The 16,271-nt window shown below is 43.7% G+C and overlaps 1 protein-coding gene across 11 annotated transcripts in view; it reads right to left on the bottom strand.

Annotated features, from left to right (window-relative positions):
* The window catches only part of CLASP1 (cytoplasmic linker associated protein 1), a 263,250-nt gene that overhangs the window by 111,335 nt on the left and 135,644 nt on the right, over positions 1–16,271 (bottom strand). For all 11 annotated transcript variants that reach the window (XM_036857233.1, XM_036857234.1, XM_036857237.1 and 8 more), the window contains 4 exons: positions 6,880–7,032; positions 3,432–3,505; positions 1,769–1,861; positions 657–802 (listed from right to left, as the gene is read on the bottom strand). In XM_036857233.1, the coding sequence (XP_036713128.1) occupies positions 657–802; positions 1,769–1,861; positions 3,432–3,505; positions 6,880–7,032 (466 nt within the window). The remainder of the gene's footprint in view (positions 1–656; positions 803–1,768; positions 1,862–3,431; positions 3,506–6,879; positions 7,033–16,271) is intronic.

Raw genomic sequence — 16,271 nt, 5'->3', positions numbered from 1 at the left:
AACTAATTACTCTTAAAATAGCAAAAAACAAATTAGTCATATACTAATAAAACACAAATAAGAAAAAGCTCTTTCACCCCCTTTTTTTCTTTTGCTGTTTATTTTTAACATATAACATTCACACTTCAGTGTCTGAGGTCAAAACTTTAAACAGCTGCAAAGCCACCTTACTATTATTGCTGCTGCTCTGACATTCTAACGTATTTTCTAAGACAGAAGTTTTAGATACTGATACAGGTTTAGTGAGGATAAAAAAAAATTTCCCCGCAGTACACGCCTTTAACCTTATAGCTATAGTACTCTTCTAGAAACAAACATTCTAATAATCATGCTATCACCTGCCAGCAAAATCAGTGAAAAAGCTGAGGACAAAAGTTTACAAAATTTCATTTTTCCATATTATTAATAACTGCTTCAAGTTTAAAATAGAGGCTTCAGAGCTAAGTCACTGAATAAAATTTAAAATCTGTCAGACTTAACATAACTGGTCAGGAACTATTGTAAAAGTGCTAACAGAAGTGTAACTGGAATGGGTCTCGGAGACCAGTCGAAAGTTCCGTGAAAGAGACCCAGTGGGTGTATTCAATGAACCATCTCTGAAGCACCGTCATGAGGCTATTTTATGATGTGAGAATCGGGAGCATTGCAATCCTTACCCCAAGGTGATACAAGCCTCCCGCACTACCTGAGACCGCAGATCCTTAGCCGATAGTTTAAAGGCTCCGTCCAAAAGACGCAAATGTTGGAAGAAGTTATCATACTCAGCAGCACCAGCCAAAAGTAAAGATCTAATCTTTTTTAGCTAAGGGGATGGAGAAAACGAAGAGACAGACAAAACAATTCTTAGAACAGAATATACAAAACGATAGAAGCCATCAAATATTAGAGATCAACATCAAAGTTAAATGATAGAGAGTTTTCCAAAAAGAATTCAGCCAACTAAATAGTTGCTGATATATCTAGGTATCATAAATAAAGAACTAATAATTTTTAAAATTAGTGTCTGTGATAAACGGATTACAATTCTTCTGGAAAGCGTACTTTTTAGTGGGAAACAGTTTAGTGATTTACAGATGCTGTGATGCTAAGGATAGGGTAACTAAACCCTCACCGCAGCCTGTAGAAGCTCCTTCCCTGAGCTCACCTTCCCCCGCACCCCACTCCAACCGCCATTCACTCAGTGAATCATAGGAAGAAGTGACGCCACAGCCTTTGCACAGTACGCGCCGCTGTGTCTTCACTAAAGGGCTAGCGTGCATCCGAAACAGACACACAGCAGTGTCCCCAGCCCTCTTCCTGCCAGACAACCAACGCACGATCGCTCTCCTCAGAGAAGACACGCCTTCACTTAATGCCCCTGCACTTTAATGTTCGGCCCACTTCTTTTCATTAATCCACTTTTAAAAACAGAGGGGGCAGAAGTGCTGTGAAGAAAGCAAGGGATAGAGAGACACATACTGAAAACATCACTAAAAAGCCGCTTTCCTGGCCAACGGTCACAGAATTACATCTTTACTGAGGTAGGAGCGGCGGTCGTACCACAGGTAGGTCTCTGCTAAAAGCACAGGGTACACAAAAAGATAGAAGCTGGCATGTCTGAAGAACAGAAGTGAAGTAATCTACTAAAAAGGCGACGTGTAAATATGGAAGCTTACTTTTAAAATATTTACTACTTAAAATTCATCACAGCTGCACCCCAATTTCGCAACAAAGTATTCAGACCATGGCAATATCGAATGCAAATGTAATCGCACAGTCAGTGGCTTACAGCATTTACTCTCTGCTCCCAATCGTGCTTGTCATCAGAGAGTATTTCCCTAATCTTGTTTATCGACTCCTCAAGGTCTCGGCTGGAGTAAATCTGTAAGCAGAATTAATTTACAATCAATAGGAGAAAATTTACAGAATAAACAAAGAGTATTCCTTAATGACCTGAAGTCAAGGGCACTTAGTAAGCACAGTAAAAGAAATTATTTCATTTTTCAGAAGGGCCTTCGAGATAACATCTAGTCACGTTTGTCTTAGACTGAGCTTCTTTCCTGCTGTGAACGTATATCGACTAGATCCGATGCCCATGTATGGATAACCTTGCCTCAAATATGGCTTTACTATAAGTTAACAGATAATTTCATGTACAAAAGAGAAAAAAGCCCACTGGGGAACCGGCAGTGATGCACAAATCATTGATTACTCTTAGTGTTTTTTTGTAACACCACATTATACAGGCAGACCTCGGAGACATTGCCGGGTCGCCTCCAGACCTCTGTGATAAAGTGAATATCGCAATGAAGCAAGTCACACGAATTCTTTTGGTCCCCTAGACTGTAGTCTATTAACTGTGCAATAGCATTATGTCTTAAAAAAAAAAAAAAAAGTGTGCATACCTTAATTTAAAAATACTTTCTTGCTAAAAAATGCTAATCATCCTCTGAGTCTTCAGTGAACTGTAATCTTTTTGCTGATGGAGGGTTTGAAAATATTGTGAGAATTACCAAAATGTGACACAGAGACACGAGGTGAGCAAATGCTGTTGGAAAAAGGGCACCAACAGACGTGCTCGACGCAGGGTGGCCACAGACCTTTGGTCTGTAAAACTGCAGTATCCGTGAAGCACAACAAAGCGAAGCGCAATACAGCAAGTACGTCTGTACTTGTAACTTTGAATACTTTCAGGTCTGCTCTCTCATTTATCCTCACATATTACTCATAAGACAGTGAGGGGGGAAAAAAAACCAAAAACAACCAAGAGTGAGGCATGCTGGGAAGGTCAAGGACGTAAGGATGGTCCTGAGCCTAAAACACTTGTTACCTGCTTTATACACACACACGGCGACCAAGCAGCAGGTGACAAGGGATTCACACAGACATTAAGCGCTGCAGGAATCCAGAGCACGGACACCCAATGTAGCACAAGCCCCGATCAACAAGAGACAGTGCTGAGGCACAGGGCAGTCTGAACAGTGTGACTGTACCCCAGCTTCTGGCAAGCAACTCCGCCACATCTGTCAGGTGGTACTTAAGGGGAGCATCAAGGTGGAATAGACTAAGATTTTATGAGACCATTTTTTGTAGTTTTCAGACACCCAAATCCTTTAACTTTACAAACTTTTCTTTCTGAGGAAAATCCCTACATATAAGCATGCTTCTTTGTTCTCTCTTCTAACCTAATCCCTCATTTCCCCCTCTTTTACGTGACCTGACCCACACACTCGCTGCAGGAGCAAGCTACTTCTCTCAGTTCTTACTGAAAGGTCATCTTGGGCCGTGACTTTCACTCTTGATTTCCTGGTCTGCAACCTCAGATCTCCTGTGGGCTTGACAGTCAGAATTACCCTACCTCGTAAGAAACTCCGCATGGCGCACACTTGAAAAGCGAACCTTGAAGAATCAGTCCATCCTTGTTTTTAATCAAACCAAACACCCTCACTCACCTGGACTGCAGGCACATCATCAAATGCTTTAATAAAGTCCTCTTCATCGACAGCACCAGCCCCCTCTTTCGCAGCTATAAAAAAGATCAATTTTTAAAATGTAAACAATGTGCACTGGAAGAGTCTGAATATACAAAATCAAAATTATATTCTGGAAGATCTGTAACTATTTTTTAAGTCTTATTAAGTTTAGAGTTTTGTGGCACTGACAAGCATTACAGACTTTCAATATTAAGATAAAGTGTAGTAATTTTACAGTGTAACATATGTTAGCTTAAAACCATTTAAAGACACTACTTGCTTAAGGAGGGCCAGTCTAGCCTTTAAAGGATTTAGATGGTTTATACTGTATTAATGTACAAGTCTTTTCAAAGATTCCAAATAAACATATGATAGAAATTTTAATTCTTCAGGGAATAAATGAAATTATGTCATTGTTAGGAATCTAGCAATTTTGTGAAACATTCAAATAAGTTCTAAAGAATTTAACAGTTTCATCTCAACTTCATATTTGTCTCCAAACATTATTTCTAAAGAAAAAAGGAAAAAAACATTTCCATTTCCTTTAACTCATGATAATTGTCAATTTTCATGTACATGTCAGTTGCAAGTTGACCCCACGAAGTTGCTGTAAGATGCTCTGTTACTTAAAAGTTGTTATAATTGCTATCATTTGGGAGAAAGCTTTTTCTGTTTGCTAATATGAGCGTCACTTCACATATGAAAATCACGTGACATTTTATCAGATGTTTTTTCTTCATAATAAAGGTTTCCAAATGGCTATCTACAGTCATTCCTGTAACCCTCATTAATGATTTATATTGATTAGTCCAAGTGCTTTTCTAGAGCTTCTTACCAGACAAGTTATCTGGAGTTTGAGGTCCTCATGGACCACCTAGACAGAAAGGGCTTTAAAGACAACTCGTTACAGTGGTAAATACGTGTCATCACTCTTGATGACTGTTACTCTGCATTCACAAGCAAACTACAAACAGACAACAGTAACACACTGCGAGTGGAGCTCTGTGTCTGCTTTAGGTTAGGCCTGCGTCCCACCAAGCAGATGGGTGCTGAGCTGAGCTCTCCTCTGCGTGAGGCCTGGCACCACATACCGAAGAGGACTCGTGGGCCAAGCACAGTCCCTGGGCCCGAGGCATCTGACGGGGAGCCAACAGGGAAACTCACGACTACGGCGTTAGACGAAACGGAAAAGGACAGGATCAGGTCTGAGGGGAAGTCAGGGTTGGTACCTCTGCACAATCTACATAGGTCGGGTTTGTGCAAGGGGAACGGTGAGGGAAGGGAAGGAAAAGAAGTGGTCTGATGACGCAGAAAATTTCTAAGCCTCGTCTGGGGAATGGATGCTACTCAAAAACGGATCAAGAAAACGCATTAGGAAGATTGTTCAGGGCTTCCCTGGTGGCGCAGCGGTTAAGAATCCGCCTGCCAATGCAGGAGACACAGGCTCGAGCCCTGGTCCGGGAAGATCCCACATGCCGTGGAGCAATGAAGCCCATGCGCCACAACTACTGACCCTGCACTCTAGAGCCCACGAGCCACAACTACTGAGCCCGCACGCCTAGAGCCCGTGCTGCGCATCAAGAGAATCCACTGCAATGAGAAGCCCACGCACCGCAATGAAGAGTAACCCCCGCTCGCCGCAACTAGAGAAAGCCCGTGCGCAGCAACGAAGACCCAACGCAGCCAAAAATAAATACGTTAATTAATTTTTTTTAAAAAGTACTGATACATGCTCCAACAGAGACGAACCTCAAAAACATTATGCCAAGGGAAAGGAGCCAGACACAGGAGACTGCATATTGGATGCCTCCATTTCTATGACATTTCTAGATAGCTAAATGCCTAAAGACAAAACATGGGCTGGGGAAGGAGGGAATGGGGAGGAACTGTTTAAAGGCGATAGGGTCTTCTTTTGCGGGATGAAACTGTGTTGGAACCAGGCAGAGGTGGTGGTTGCTCAACACTGTTAAGATAATAAATGCCACTGAATTGTTACCTTTAAAATGGTTGATTTCATGTTGTATGAATTTAAGCTCTTTAACAACAAAAAAAAAATTTTTAAGGAACCAAAAAGTAAAAGATTAGAAGGAACTAAGAAGAGCAAGAAAAATGTAAGAATGTAAAAATGTAAGAAAAATGTAAGAAATGAGGCCAGCTCTTCCCTCTGCCATCAGCACAGCTCCCTCTATACGGAGAGACGCTGTGCAGAGGCTGCAAGGGCGCTGAGCCGCGGAGTCAGGACACCACGCCCGGGGCCGGTACAGAGAGCAAGAGAGGCCCGCAGGAGGAGGCGGCGTTCTAAAGCTGGTCCTCACTGCAGCTTTACCTTAGCTCATCCGGCCGAGCCAGAAGCCCAGTGCTAACAGTACGCACGGTTCTAAGAGCAGCGGCTATGTGATTTGTTTAGCAGTAAAAAATTTACACAACACTGTAAATCAACTATACTTCAATAACTTTTTTTTTAAAAAAGAAGGTAATTTGCATGTAAATTTAAAACGTGACAGCAAAATGAAACCTGTCTATAACAAGGACTCAAAACTGTCTAAATTGGGGGATGGGGCAGGAGGGGGATTAGGGAAGAAATCCTTATAAATCAATTTTCAAAGCCTCAGGGAGCTAATCCTTACCACTCACTAATTCGGCATCCCTACAGGAACAAAATACATTTTAAACACATAAAGTACAATCTGACCTCTCGACAGTCTCAGTCTTTTCTTTCTTTCTTTTTTTTTTTTTAAATTTTATTTATTTATTTTTGGCTGTGTTGGGTCTTTGTTGCTGCACGCTGGCTTTCTCTACTTGTGGTGAGCGGGGGCTACTCTTTGTTGCGATGCATGGGCTTCTTATTGAGGTGGCTTCTCTTGTTGCGGAGCACAGGTTCTAGGTGCACGGGCTTCAGCAGCTGTGGCTCGCAGGCTCAGTAGTTGTGGCACGCAGGCTCTAGAGAGCAGGCTCAGTAGTTGTGGCACCCGGGCTTAGTTGCTCCGCGGCATGTGGGATCTTCCCGGACCAGGGCTCGAACCCGTGTCCCCTGCATTGGCAGGCGGGTTCTTAACCACTGTGCCACCAGGGAAGCCCGGACAGTCTCGTCTTGATACACAGCAACTGGCTGAAAGGCCCCCTGGTAGTGTCAGGCATGGCTGGAGCCCGAGGCCATCAGGGTACCACGCGCTCTGCTCTGTGTTGGCTTCATGCGCCCAGAGGCTCTGTCTCAGCAAACGTGGCAACACAGCAGTTCAGACTTACAGCCTAGCAGCTTATCAGCATCCACAGCAGAGAACTAATTTAATTCAAGAAGAGCCAGTGGAAGCGTATTGCCAACAGAATTACTTCACCTCTTAAGGACGCACAAGGCAAGTATCATGCACGTCTGGTTTTAAACGCCGGCAGAGCTGACCCCACAGTACCACACTGGGCTCGGTCCTACCTGAAGACTTGGATCCGAGAGTGGATGAGCCGAGCCTGCGGGTGGTCCCCATGCCAACGTTTCTGCGGGAGCTTGCTGGAGCTTTGGATGACGTAGAGCTGGCGGAAGAAGGCCTATTACCATCCACAGACTCCTCATCATCAAAATTTTTATCTGAAGAATAAGCACAGAAATCGTTTTTTGGGTTTTGTTTTCATTTTTAAGTACTTTTTCACCTAAACTGAAAACAGCAACTAGTCTTAGAGATGAATGGTTTGCCAACTCTTTTGGAATCTGAGGTGCCCATCCAGGTCTAGAAAAAAGCCTTAGGTGAGCCCAGAATGCAGCTACAAACATCCTGTTTGCTTTCACACATCTGGAATGCTCTCCACCCCAATTCTGGAAAACAGGAAAACCATAAAGAAGAAAATAACCTCTCATAAAACTACCACCTAGGAGCAGTTACTTTAACAATTTGACATATTTCTGACCATTCTCTCATGCATTTTTTTAATAGTTAACATGAGACTGTATTTCATTTTTGGATACTGTGTATTTCAAATATGTCCATTTTACCACATGATGAAACATTCTTCATAAACACCATTTTCACGGTTCCGTGGTACTTTGCAATTGGAAAATGGCACAAATGAAAAATACTTTCATTGTTAGACATCTAGGGTGATTCTAATAACTTACCATTAGAAATAATATTGCAACAGATACCTTTCTACCTGCATCTTTGTTTGAACTTCTAATAATTTTAAGAAAAAAAAAAATTCCTGGAAGCAAGATTACTGGGTCAAAGAGTATAATAAAGTTTTTGATGGGTACACCCAAACTTATCTTCAGAAAGCTCATATAAATACATACTTTTCCTGGAAATTCAAAGGGCCTATCTTGCCACACCCTTGCCAATGCTGAATATAAAAAAAAAAAAAAAAAAAGCAAGCCTCTTCTTTACTGTTGCATTCCTCTCTTAGTAAAGTTGAGCATTTTTTCATAAGTGCATTAACTTCTAAATTTTCTAAACAGCAGGAAATCAACGTTCCTCAAGTTGCATTTAAAAGTTAAAAAGAGAAAACCATCTTTGGGCTTGTAAAAATGAGCATACTTATGAACAGCATTTTGATGGCACAAAAATTAAAGCTCTCACGATGCACTTTACAGAGCATGCGTGGGTCATTCAGGGGCTGAACAAAGAACTTAGGAGTCATTAAAAACAAAATGAGAAAACTGACGTCCGTAGCCGGCAATATTCATGATTTCTGAAAAGGGCATTAGATTTTACCAGAAAGTCTGAAGTAAATAACTGCTGACCAAAAAACAGATACAAATAACCTGTTTTTCTTGATCTAGTTGCTTCTCAGCTGAACTATCAACAGCCAAGTCTTGTGTCTACTCAGGACCCTAACGTTCCTTACACCTCACCAACAACCCCCTTCAAATCACAGGGCTTCTTTTATTCAACAGTCAGGGAGGAACCACATCCTCACAAGTGCAGATCCCTGTGCAAACAGCTTCCCTCAACACGCCTTTACATTCCCCATAGCCTCGGCAAGCTGTGCTGTAATCCACACAGCAAGGTCCTGCTGATTCAGGCGTTCAGTGGTCTATTAGCACAGACTTCCCACGTGGATTCAGAAGTGATTCTTACACTGCAGAGCACACTGACAAGGCCCCTGCAAGAGTAAAACGTGGTCTGAAGTACAGGACGAGGTCACCCACTGAGCGCCGACAGGAGCCCCGAGAGCATGTGCGCCGCTGTCGTGACGCGGCCACGCTGCGGGACTGTGTCATTACTCCGCTCAGAACAGTGATAGCCCCGGGCTGTGGGGAAAGTAAATAGTGAGTGGGGGACACGACCACGACTATGCTTCTCTCAAAAACGCATGTAAATTGTGTTTAGCTTTGTCTTTCTAACACAGGCAGGCACGCCATGTAGAACTGCGTTCAGTTATTGAGAATTATTTTCAATGGGCCAATTTCACTGGAATTCCTGGGATTTCCACTTGCAGCAATGATGCATTAGCAAGGACCTAGCCTCTTAGGAGAAACCAGACAGAATATGTAAAACAACTACTTTCAGACAGGACAACAGGCAGGGCAGAGCTGAGATGCCTCAGAGAAGGGAGACAAACAAGGTGAGCTCTACAATCACCCCAAGTTCCTGCCTGTAGACAATTCCCAGGCCACCCAGGCCAGGGAGCCTGACAGCCTTGCTAAGTGGAGAAAATGAAGACCAGACTCCAGGGGGCCCAGGTAGGTGGGAGAGGCAGGGCCGAGCGCTGGAAAAGAGAGAGCCACATAGAAAGAGAGCTCTGGGCATGCCTTAAGTTCTGGGCCACGCGCGTATGAGTGAGATGCCCTAAGGGAGGGCAAAAAATGGCCAGGAGACTGTAAACTGAACAACCCCCAAACTCCACACAAAGTAGGAAGATGCTCGAGCACCAGAGCTGGGGTGCTCTCGGTGACTCACTGGAGGCCTTCAGGAGAGACCCCAGAGAGAGCAAGCCTAGTACTGGGGCCAGGTCTCAAGGATAGTAGACAGATCTGCAAGTAACTCAACTGCTTTGCCAAACAAAGCATGACATTCTTTAAAGGACTAAAACAAAACGCAGATGCTTAACAATGTAACAGTCACAACACACAACATCTAATCAAAATTTCATAAACAGGGGTTTCCCTGGTGGCGCAGTGGTTGAGAATCTGCCTGCCAATGCAGGGGCACGGGTTCGAGCCCTGGTCCAGGAAGATCCCACATGCCGCGGAGCAACTAAGCCCGTGAGCCACAACTACTGAGCCTACGCGTCTGGAGCCTGTGCTCCGCAACGGGAGAGGCCGCGACAGTGAGAGGCCCGCACATCGCGATGAAGAGTGGCCCCCACTCGCCGCAACTGGAGAAAGCCCTCGCACAGAAACGAAGACCCTACACAGCCAAAAATAAAATGACAGAGATGATGGAACCTGCAGATAGGAACATTAAAACTGCTACACCTGTGTTCAAGGATTAAGGAACTCACAGACATAATGAGAGAAAAGGAAGGTGTTTTAAAAGGACCAAATGGAACTTCTAGAAATTAAGAAAACACAGTAGCTGAAATGAAAATATCGTTGAAATGGAATCCAAAGCAGATTAGACACTGCAAAAGAAGGGGAAAATGAGAGCATTTAAACACACAGCAATAAAATTTAACCAAAATTAAGTATAGAGACAAAAAAAAGAAAAGGCTGAAAAAGAAAAGAAGTAAGAGGAATAGTCTCAGAGACCTGTAGGGTGACATCCAGCAGGCTGACACACGTGAAATTGCACTGCCAGCAGAAGCCAGAGGGAAGAAGACACATTACATACTGAGGAACAAAACGACAACAGCTTTCATCAGAAACCACGTGTGCCAGAAGACAACGGAATGACATCTTGAAAATGGTGAAAGGAAAGTATTCACCTAGAATTCTACATCCAGCAAAAATATCTTCTAAGAACAGAGGCTGAATTAAAACTTACTCAGACAAACAAAAAACAGAATTTATCACCAGCAGACCAGCACTCCAGGGAATGCTGAAGATCTTCAGGCAAAAGGAAAATGATAACAAATGGAAACTTGGAATTACATTAAGAAATGAAGATCATTGGTGATAGTAAATATGTGGATAAATATAAGACTTTCTTCTCATATTTTAACTACTGTAAAAGATAACTGACTATTTAAGGCAAAAATAAAATACTCAACATTTGGTCCCCATTCTTTTTATATTCTCATGTTACAGGACGATAACCTCACGGCCAGAGAAAGCATCTATGTCGGCATGCGGGTATCCAGGCGGTTAGGATATGTTGCTGTAAGGGATGCCACAGAGAAAACTGGGCAAGTATGAAGAGAAGGGAAGCGGTTCAGATTCGTCCTCAAAGAGCTTGTAGTTTTCAAAATTAATCACAACTTGTCCACGTTCACTGCAGATGTCACATTACGTCCGCTGCACTGAGGACACAGCTGCTCCATCACCAGTGTCGGCGTGGAAACAGCCCCCAAGGAAGGGAAGGGGGAAAGGCAGCCAGTGGGAGGTTTCTTAAAACTGAGCTCCAACAGTCCCGACTCAGCCTCTTTACTTCCCCTTTGGAAACAAATCTAACAGGCCTACTTATTGAATTTTCTAAACAGATTAGAAGCAACTAAATATAGAAATAGCGAGAAAGGGGGATGGAACACAGGAGTTAAGCACAGTGATGTGAATGAAAAGTGACAGTTGAAAGCCCGATAGCTAAACAGAAACTATAAAAAGCAAACACGCAGATAGAAAACACCCCGAACCCACAAGGCTCAGAACCCAGTGCAGGGGTCAAATCACGTGTCCCAACCTAACAGCGCAGTTACCGCGTGCCCATCACCACGACGCTGCACCAGCAAGATTACGTGATTGTTCATGGGATCCATGTGCTAACAGAGAAAGTAATTCACGTTTTCTATCTGAGTTAGAAATTCAGGGGAACAGGAACAAGGGTGTAGTCATTTACCAGGTTAAATATGCCCAGAGAGGTGTTTGGAGGATAAAAGTCAATTGAGCCTATTATTTGAAAACTAACACACTGTCTAAAAATAAGTTTGCCCTCTGGTTCCCAGCTTTTGGGACACCCAGAAATTAAAATCAAATTCAAAAGGGGGTTAGGCCCTCAGAAAGGTACCCAGTTTCAGTTAACTGGGGTTAAATTTCTCTTACGTAGAAGGTGCCGTTCCTGACCCGGACAAATGAGCTGTGTTTGCCGCCGCACTCGGTCACAGAGGAGACACACTCGGGATCCAGTCCAGGGTGAGGGGTCTCGTGGTCTCTGGGTCTAGTATGTTTCAGTATCTTTCAACAAAATCAATCCATACTGAACTCTACGAGTCACTTAAATTCCCATTTTCTTCAGGCTTTTCAGCTAAGCAGACATCTGTTAGAATATAGCCTCTTTTTCTAGAGCTTTAACTAAGGCAAACACATGTGTGAGAATGAGTATTTTTAGCTATGCAAGCTTTTGCTATTACATCAACTTAAAACTTTTCACACATTAAGACAACATCTGTTACACAGAAAACGTTCTTAGAGAAGGATCAGTTCTCCCTGAGCCCAAAGAAATAATTAATTCTATCTCCTGGCACCACTGCAAAGACTGTCATTCTGAGGGTCACTTCTCTCGTGTGACAGCCTGCGGTAGAAACCTGGCATAAGCTCACTGGCGCCTTCGGTTCCTTTAATCTCTTAAAAATCACCCCAGTTCCATTCCCCCTTCTACAGCATTGGGACAAGACATTTAAAAATAACGCGTGAAATTTCTACAGTGTGACGCTAATTTTCATCCAACTCTCAATCACCCCACTCCTGGTAACCCAATTAGCAGGCAGGCATCGTGAAGTGAAAAACAGCAGTAAAATAGCGTGCCCCAAAGAACTGTTGATACAATAGAGATTTTAAAACACAGAAGAGAACCTTTTGAAAAAATTAAAAGTCCAGAGAGCACACACAGTCATTCGTGGACTTAGCAGCAAACCAGCCTAGTTCTCAAAGCTGAGTAAGTCTGTGAACTTGTACTGAAGTCCTGAACTGTGGTCCAGATGCTGGACAGAGGCTGGCGAGCGGCCAGGGCCGGCACAGGCTGGGCAGAAGCAGTCCCTCCATCAGCCTCAACTGACCCACATTCTGAACCCCCTAAGGAAGGGCCGGCAGAGCCCCTGCGGCCTCAGGACTGAGCTGTAACCAGGCTGGATCGGGGATGATACAAAGTAACAAGCCACACACAGACTCTAGGTCAAAAGTCATCACACAGACCATCACACAACACTGTGACTAGGGGTTCAGGTCCAGGAGCGGCAGAAGAACATATCAGTCTAAAGACTGACTTCAAGTTTGGTGTTTAGAACTTGGAATTACACGTTTTGGATCATACTGTCCATTTAGAAAATGTATACACTCATCTATGAGGACGAACAAAATGTCACAGAAACTAAGAGGTGTCTGTCCCGTTGTCCATCTGCCAGGGAGGCCGGAACCTAAACCGCCAAGCTTTTCCTCTTTTTTCCCCTGAGGCAGGCTGTGACCCACGCAGGTCCAATGGGGAGAAAGTGCCTCGTTCGTTCTCTTTATAAAGACAACTAGCTCCCTGTGTCAGGGTCACTTTGTGGAAGCTGATACCCCAACAGGCTTTCAGCTTCACCCACTCCCTGTTACTGAAATTCTCCTCCAAGCGAATGAGAAATGTGGCAGCCTCGTAACTGGAGCGTAATTAGCATTCCCAAGAGAAGGCCGCACAGAGACACAATCATAAGCCCAAAGGCAGGCTGCTTTCCGTACACATCCCCGAGTATCTTGTCTTGATCTGTCACAGCTCTAAGCCATGGCCGACGGCCCCCTACGCCAAACACACTACTGTGTAACCCTGAACACACCATCCTCTGCGAGCCTGCCCGGCCCTGTCCTGCTCTGGGCTGCACAGCCATACGTGTGCCTTTGACCCCGACTCCCCCTGAGATGAGCTGTGGGCAGATCTATTCCGTCTCTCCGTCCCTGGAGCAGACACATTCTTCTGGAATCCCTAACACCTACACCAGAGCCTGGGCCAACACGCAGTAGGGCAATCAGATATTTAACTCTGGCAGTCCGCAGGAAAGAAGTCAAAACTTGTGAATGGATGCAAACCATTCTTCATGTATCCTTTTCAGAAGCTTTTATTACATTTAAAAATGTATAAGGCTTCATTAGATAACATAGTCAAACAAAGTTTGAAAATATCTGAGGGAAAATGAAGAAAGTAAGGTAAATACTACCCTAAATGTTTTTTTAACCTTCCAGATGTCCTACCAGTCAGAAATCTTTATTCCTTTTTTCTGATAAAACATATACCTATTTAAAAATTAAAAGTCAAAGCCCTCTTATATCAATCACAACCCCCCAAAATTAAACTGTTCACAACCGATATATATGCACTTCCAGACTTCAATGCATGCATAAACCTACCATTATGCACACACATATGCAACAAAAACTGTTTTGCCCACTAACAATATTTAGTAGATATTTTTTCTGTATCAGTCTAATCCATTTTAAAGACTATTATTACACTGCTCACATATATAACATTTGATCAGTCGCTTACAGATAGCTCGATTATTTCAAATCTTTCACCCTCATAACACCACTGCAGTCATGCGTTAAAAGCAGCAACAGTGAATGCACACCTAGGTCTGCACATAACTGCGTGCCAGGCCCCGTGTCTGGGGCTTTGCCTATTCTCATCAAATGCTCCTGACCACCTTAAGAGGGAAGCACTATCCTGACTCCACGTTAAAGGTGGAAAATCTTAACGCATCCAGATACAAGTGCCTAGAGTCACACAGTTAATAACGAAGAGGGGGTGAAGCCAGGGTCTATGTGTGTCTGACTCAAGACCCTAGGATGTGAGTTGTGATCACAAACGACTACCATACAAAAAGAGCAATTCACGGAGACTGGCCACTGTGTGCTGAGCGCTGGACTCAGTACTTTCTGTGCATTATTTTATTTAATTCTTACAACACGCCTTTGCTTACTTACGAAAATTACTTACTTCAGATAATTTCTTAAACACGGAACCATCAGTAACTCTTACGGCTGCAGACATAGAAATCCTCAACAAAGTATCAGCAAACCAAAGCTAGCAACATATAAAAAACTATCACCACGGCCAAGTAGGATTTATCCCAAGAATGGAATGTTGGTTTAATATATAAAACTTAATTTAATACATCATATTAATAAACTAAAAAACAAAAACACATGGTTCAATAGATGCAATAAAAGTATTTGACAATACTGGGGGGGAAGAAACCTTTCATGCTAAAAACACCACAAACAGGGACTAGGAGGGAACTCCCTCAACCTGATGAAGACCAGCTACAAAGTACAAAAAGCACACTGTTAACGTCTTATTTAACGGTGACAGACTAGATGCTCTCCCCCTAAGATGAGGAACAAGACAAGAAGCCCGCTCTCACCACTTCTGTTCAACACTGTACTAGAGGTTCTAGCCAGGACAATTAGCAAACAGGGAGAACTAAAATGATCTCTATTCACAGATGACACAATCTTGTATATAGAAAGTTCTAAGGAATTCACTAAGAAAACTATTAGCACTAATAAATAAGTTCAGAGAGGTCGCAGAATATTAAACCAAAATAGAAAAATCCATTGTATTTTTATACGTCAGCAATGAACAACCCAAAAATGAAATTAAGAAAACAATTAACAATAACATCAAGGAAGAAAAAATACTTAGGAGTAACTTTAACAAAAGTTACGTTACAGCATGTTTGCTGAAAACCGCTAACGTTATTGAGAGAAATTAAAGACGTAATAAATGGAAAGACAGCTCATGTTCACGGATCAGAAGACTTATGAAAAGTTACTTTGCTCATGATCCAAACTGTATTTCTCGCCCATTTGTCCTCACCAGCTTTGACTTTTAACCAAAGTTGGACGGTGCCTAGAGAGGCACGAAGGTGCAAACCACACTGTCTGCAGCGGGTGGCTGGGTAAAAGGCTGTTTCTCTACAAAGTTCCTACGCTCCTCTCTGTCAAAATACGGGGAGTGGGGTAAGTGTGCCCCCCCAGACCCAGTCAGTATGGACCAGCAGTGAAACCAAGAAGGACGCTGAGGGGCTTCTGGGCATGAAAGCCTTTTTGTCGCCCGTTTCTCATAGGCAAGACTCCAGCCTCCATGACCTTCCCTGAGTTCCAGAGGGCGGATGTGAACAGCAACCCCACCCTTGAACTATTGCTGTACAACCCCTCATCACATCCTCCCAGCCTGGGACACACGGTTTTGGGGGCAGGAGCCCACGGTGTCCCCCTCTGCCTGGCAAAGCAGTAAAGCTATTCTTTTCCACTTCACCCTGAAACTCTGTCTCTGGGATTCGATTCGGCGCCAATGCACAGAGAAGCTGAGCTTTCGGCATCAGTACTAACTAGGACCAGTCCTACTTAGCAGTGCTCAGTGACGAACACCCTTCAATATCCACATTCTGAAACAGAACTTCCTCTGCCCTGCGTACAAAATTAAGCAATGTTTTTTAAGCATTTCAGAGCACAAGGCGTAGAAAGTTTTAACCTGGCGGGAAACACTGGCACATTTCACAGAACAAAAACCGGACACGGCGCGACGGGAGCGACGAGGGCGCTGAAAGTGTGTTACGGCCGCAGTCGCCCACTGTCCGCGCAGAAGAACAGAGCCGCAGCGCAGGCGAGCTCAACGCCCAGGACGAGTCTCCGCCCCTCGGCCGCGCGCATGTCCACCCGACGCCCGCAGAGCAGATGAGCCGGGGAGAGGGTGGGGGCCAAGATGGGAGGACAAGGAGGAAATTCAGTTCAGGCTTACTCATCCCCTAAGAAGGGAGCGAAAAGAG

The sequence above is a fragment of the Balaenoptera musculus genome, chromosome 7 (assembly GCF_009873245.2).
Source record: "Balaenoptera musculus isolate JJ_BM4_2016_0621 chromosome 7, mBalMus1.pri.v3, whole genome shotgun sequence".
NCBI lineage: Eukaryota > Metazoa > Chordata > Mammalia > Artiodactyla > Balaenopteridae > Balaenoptera > Balaenoptera musculus.
Note: the sequence above shows the minus strand (reverse complement) of the source record. Positions and strands in the feature narration are given on the sequence as shown.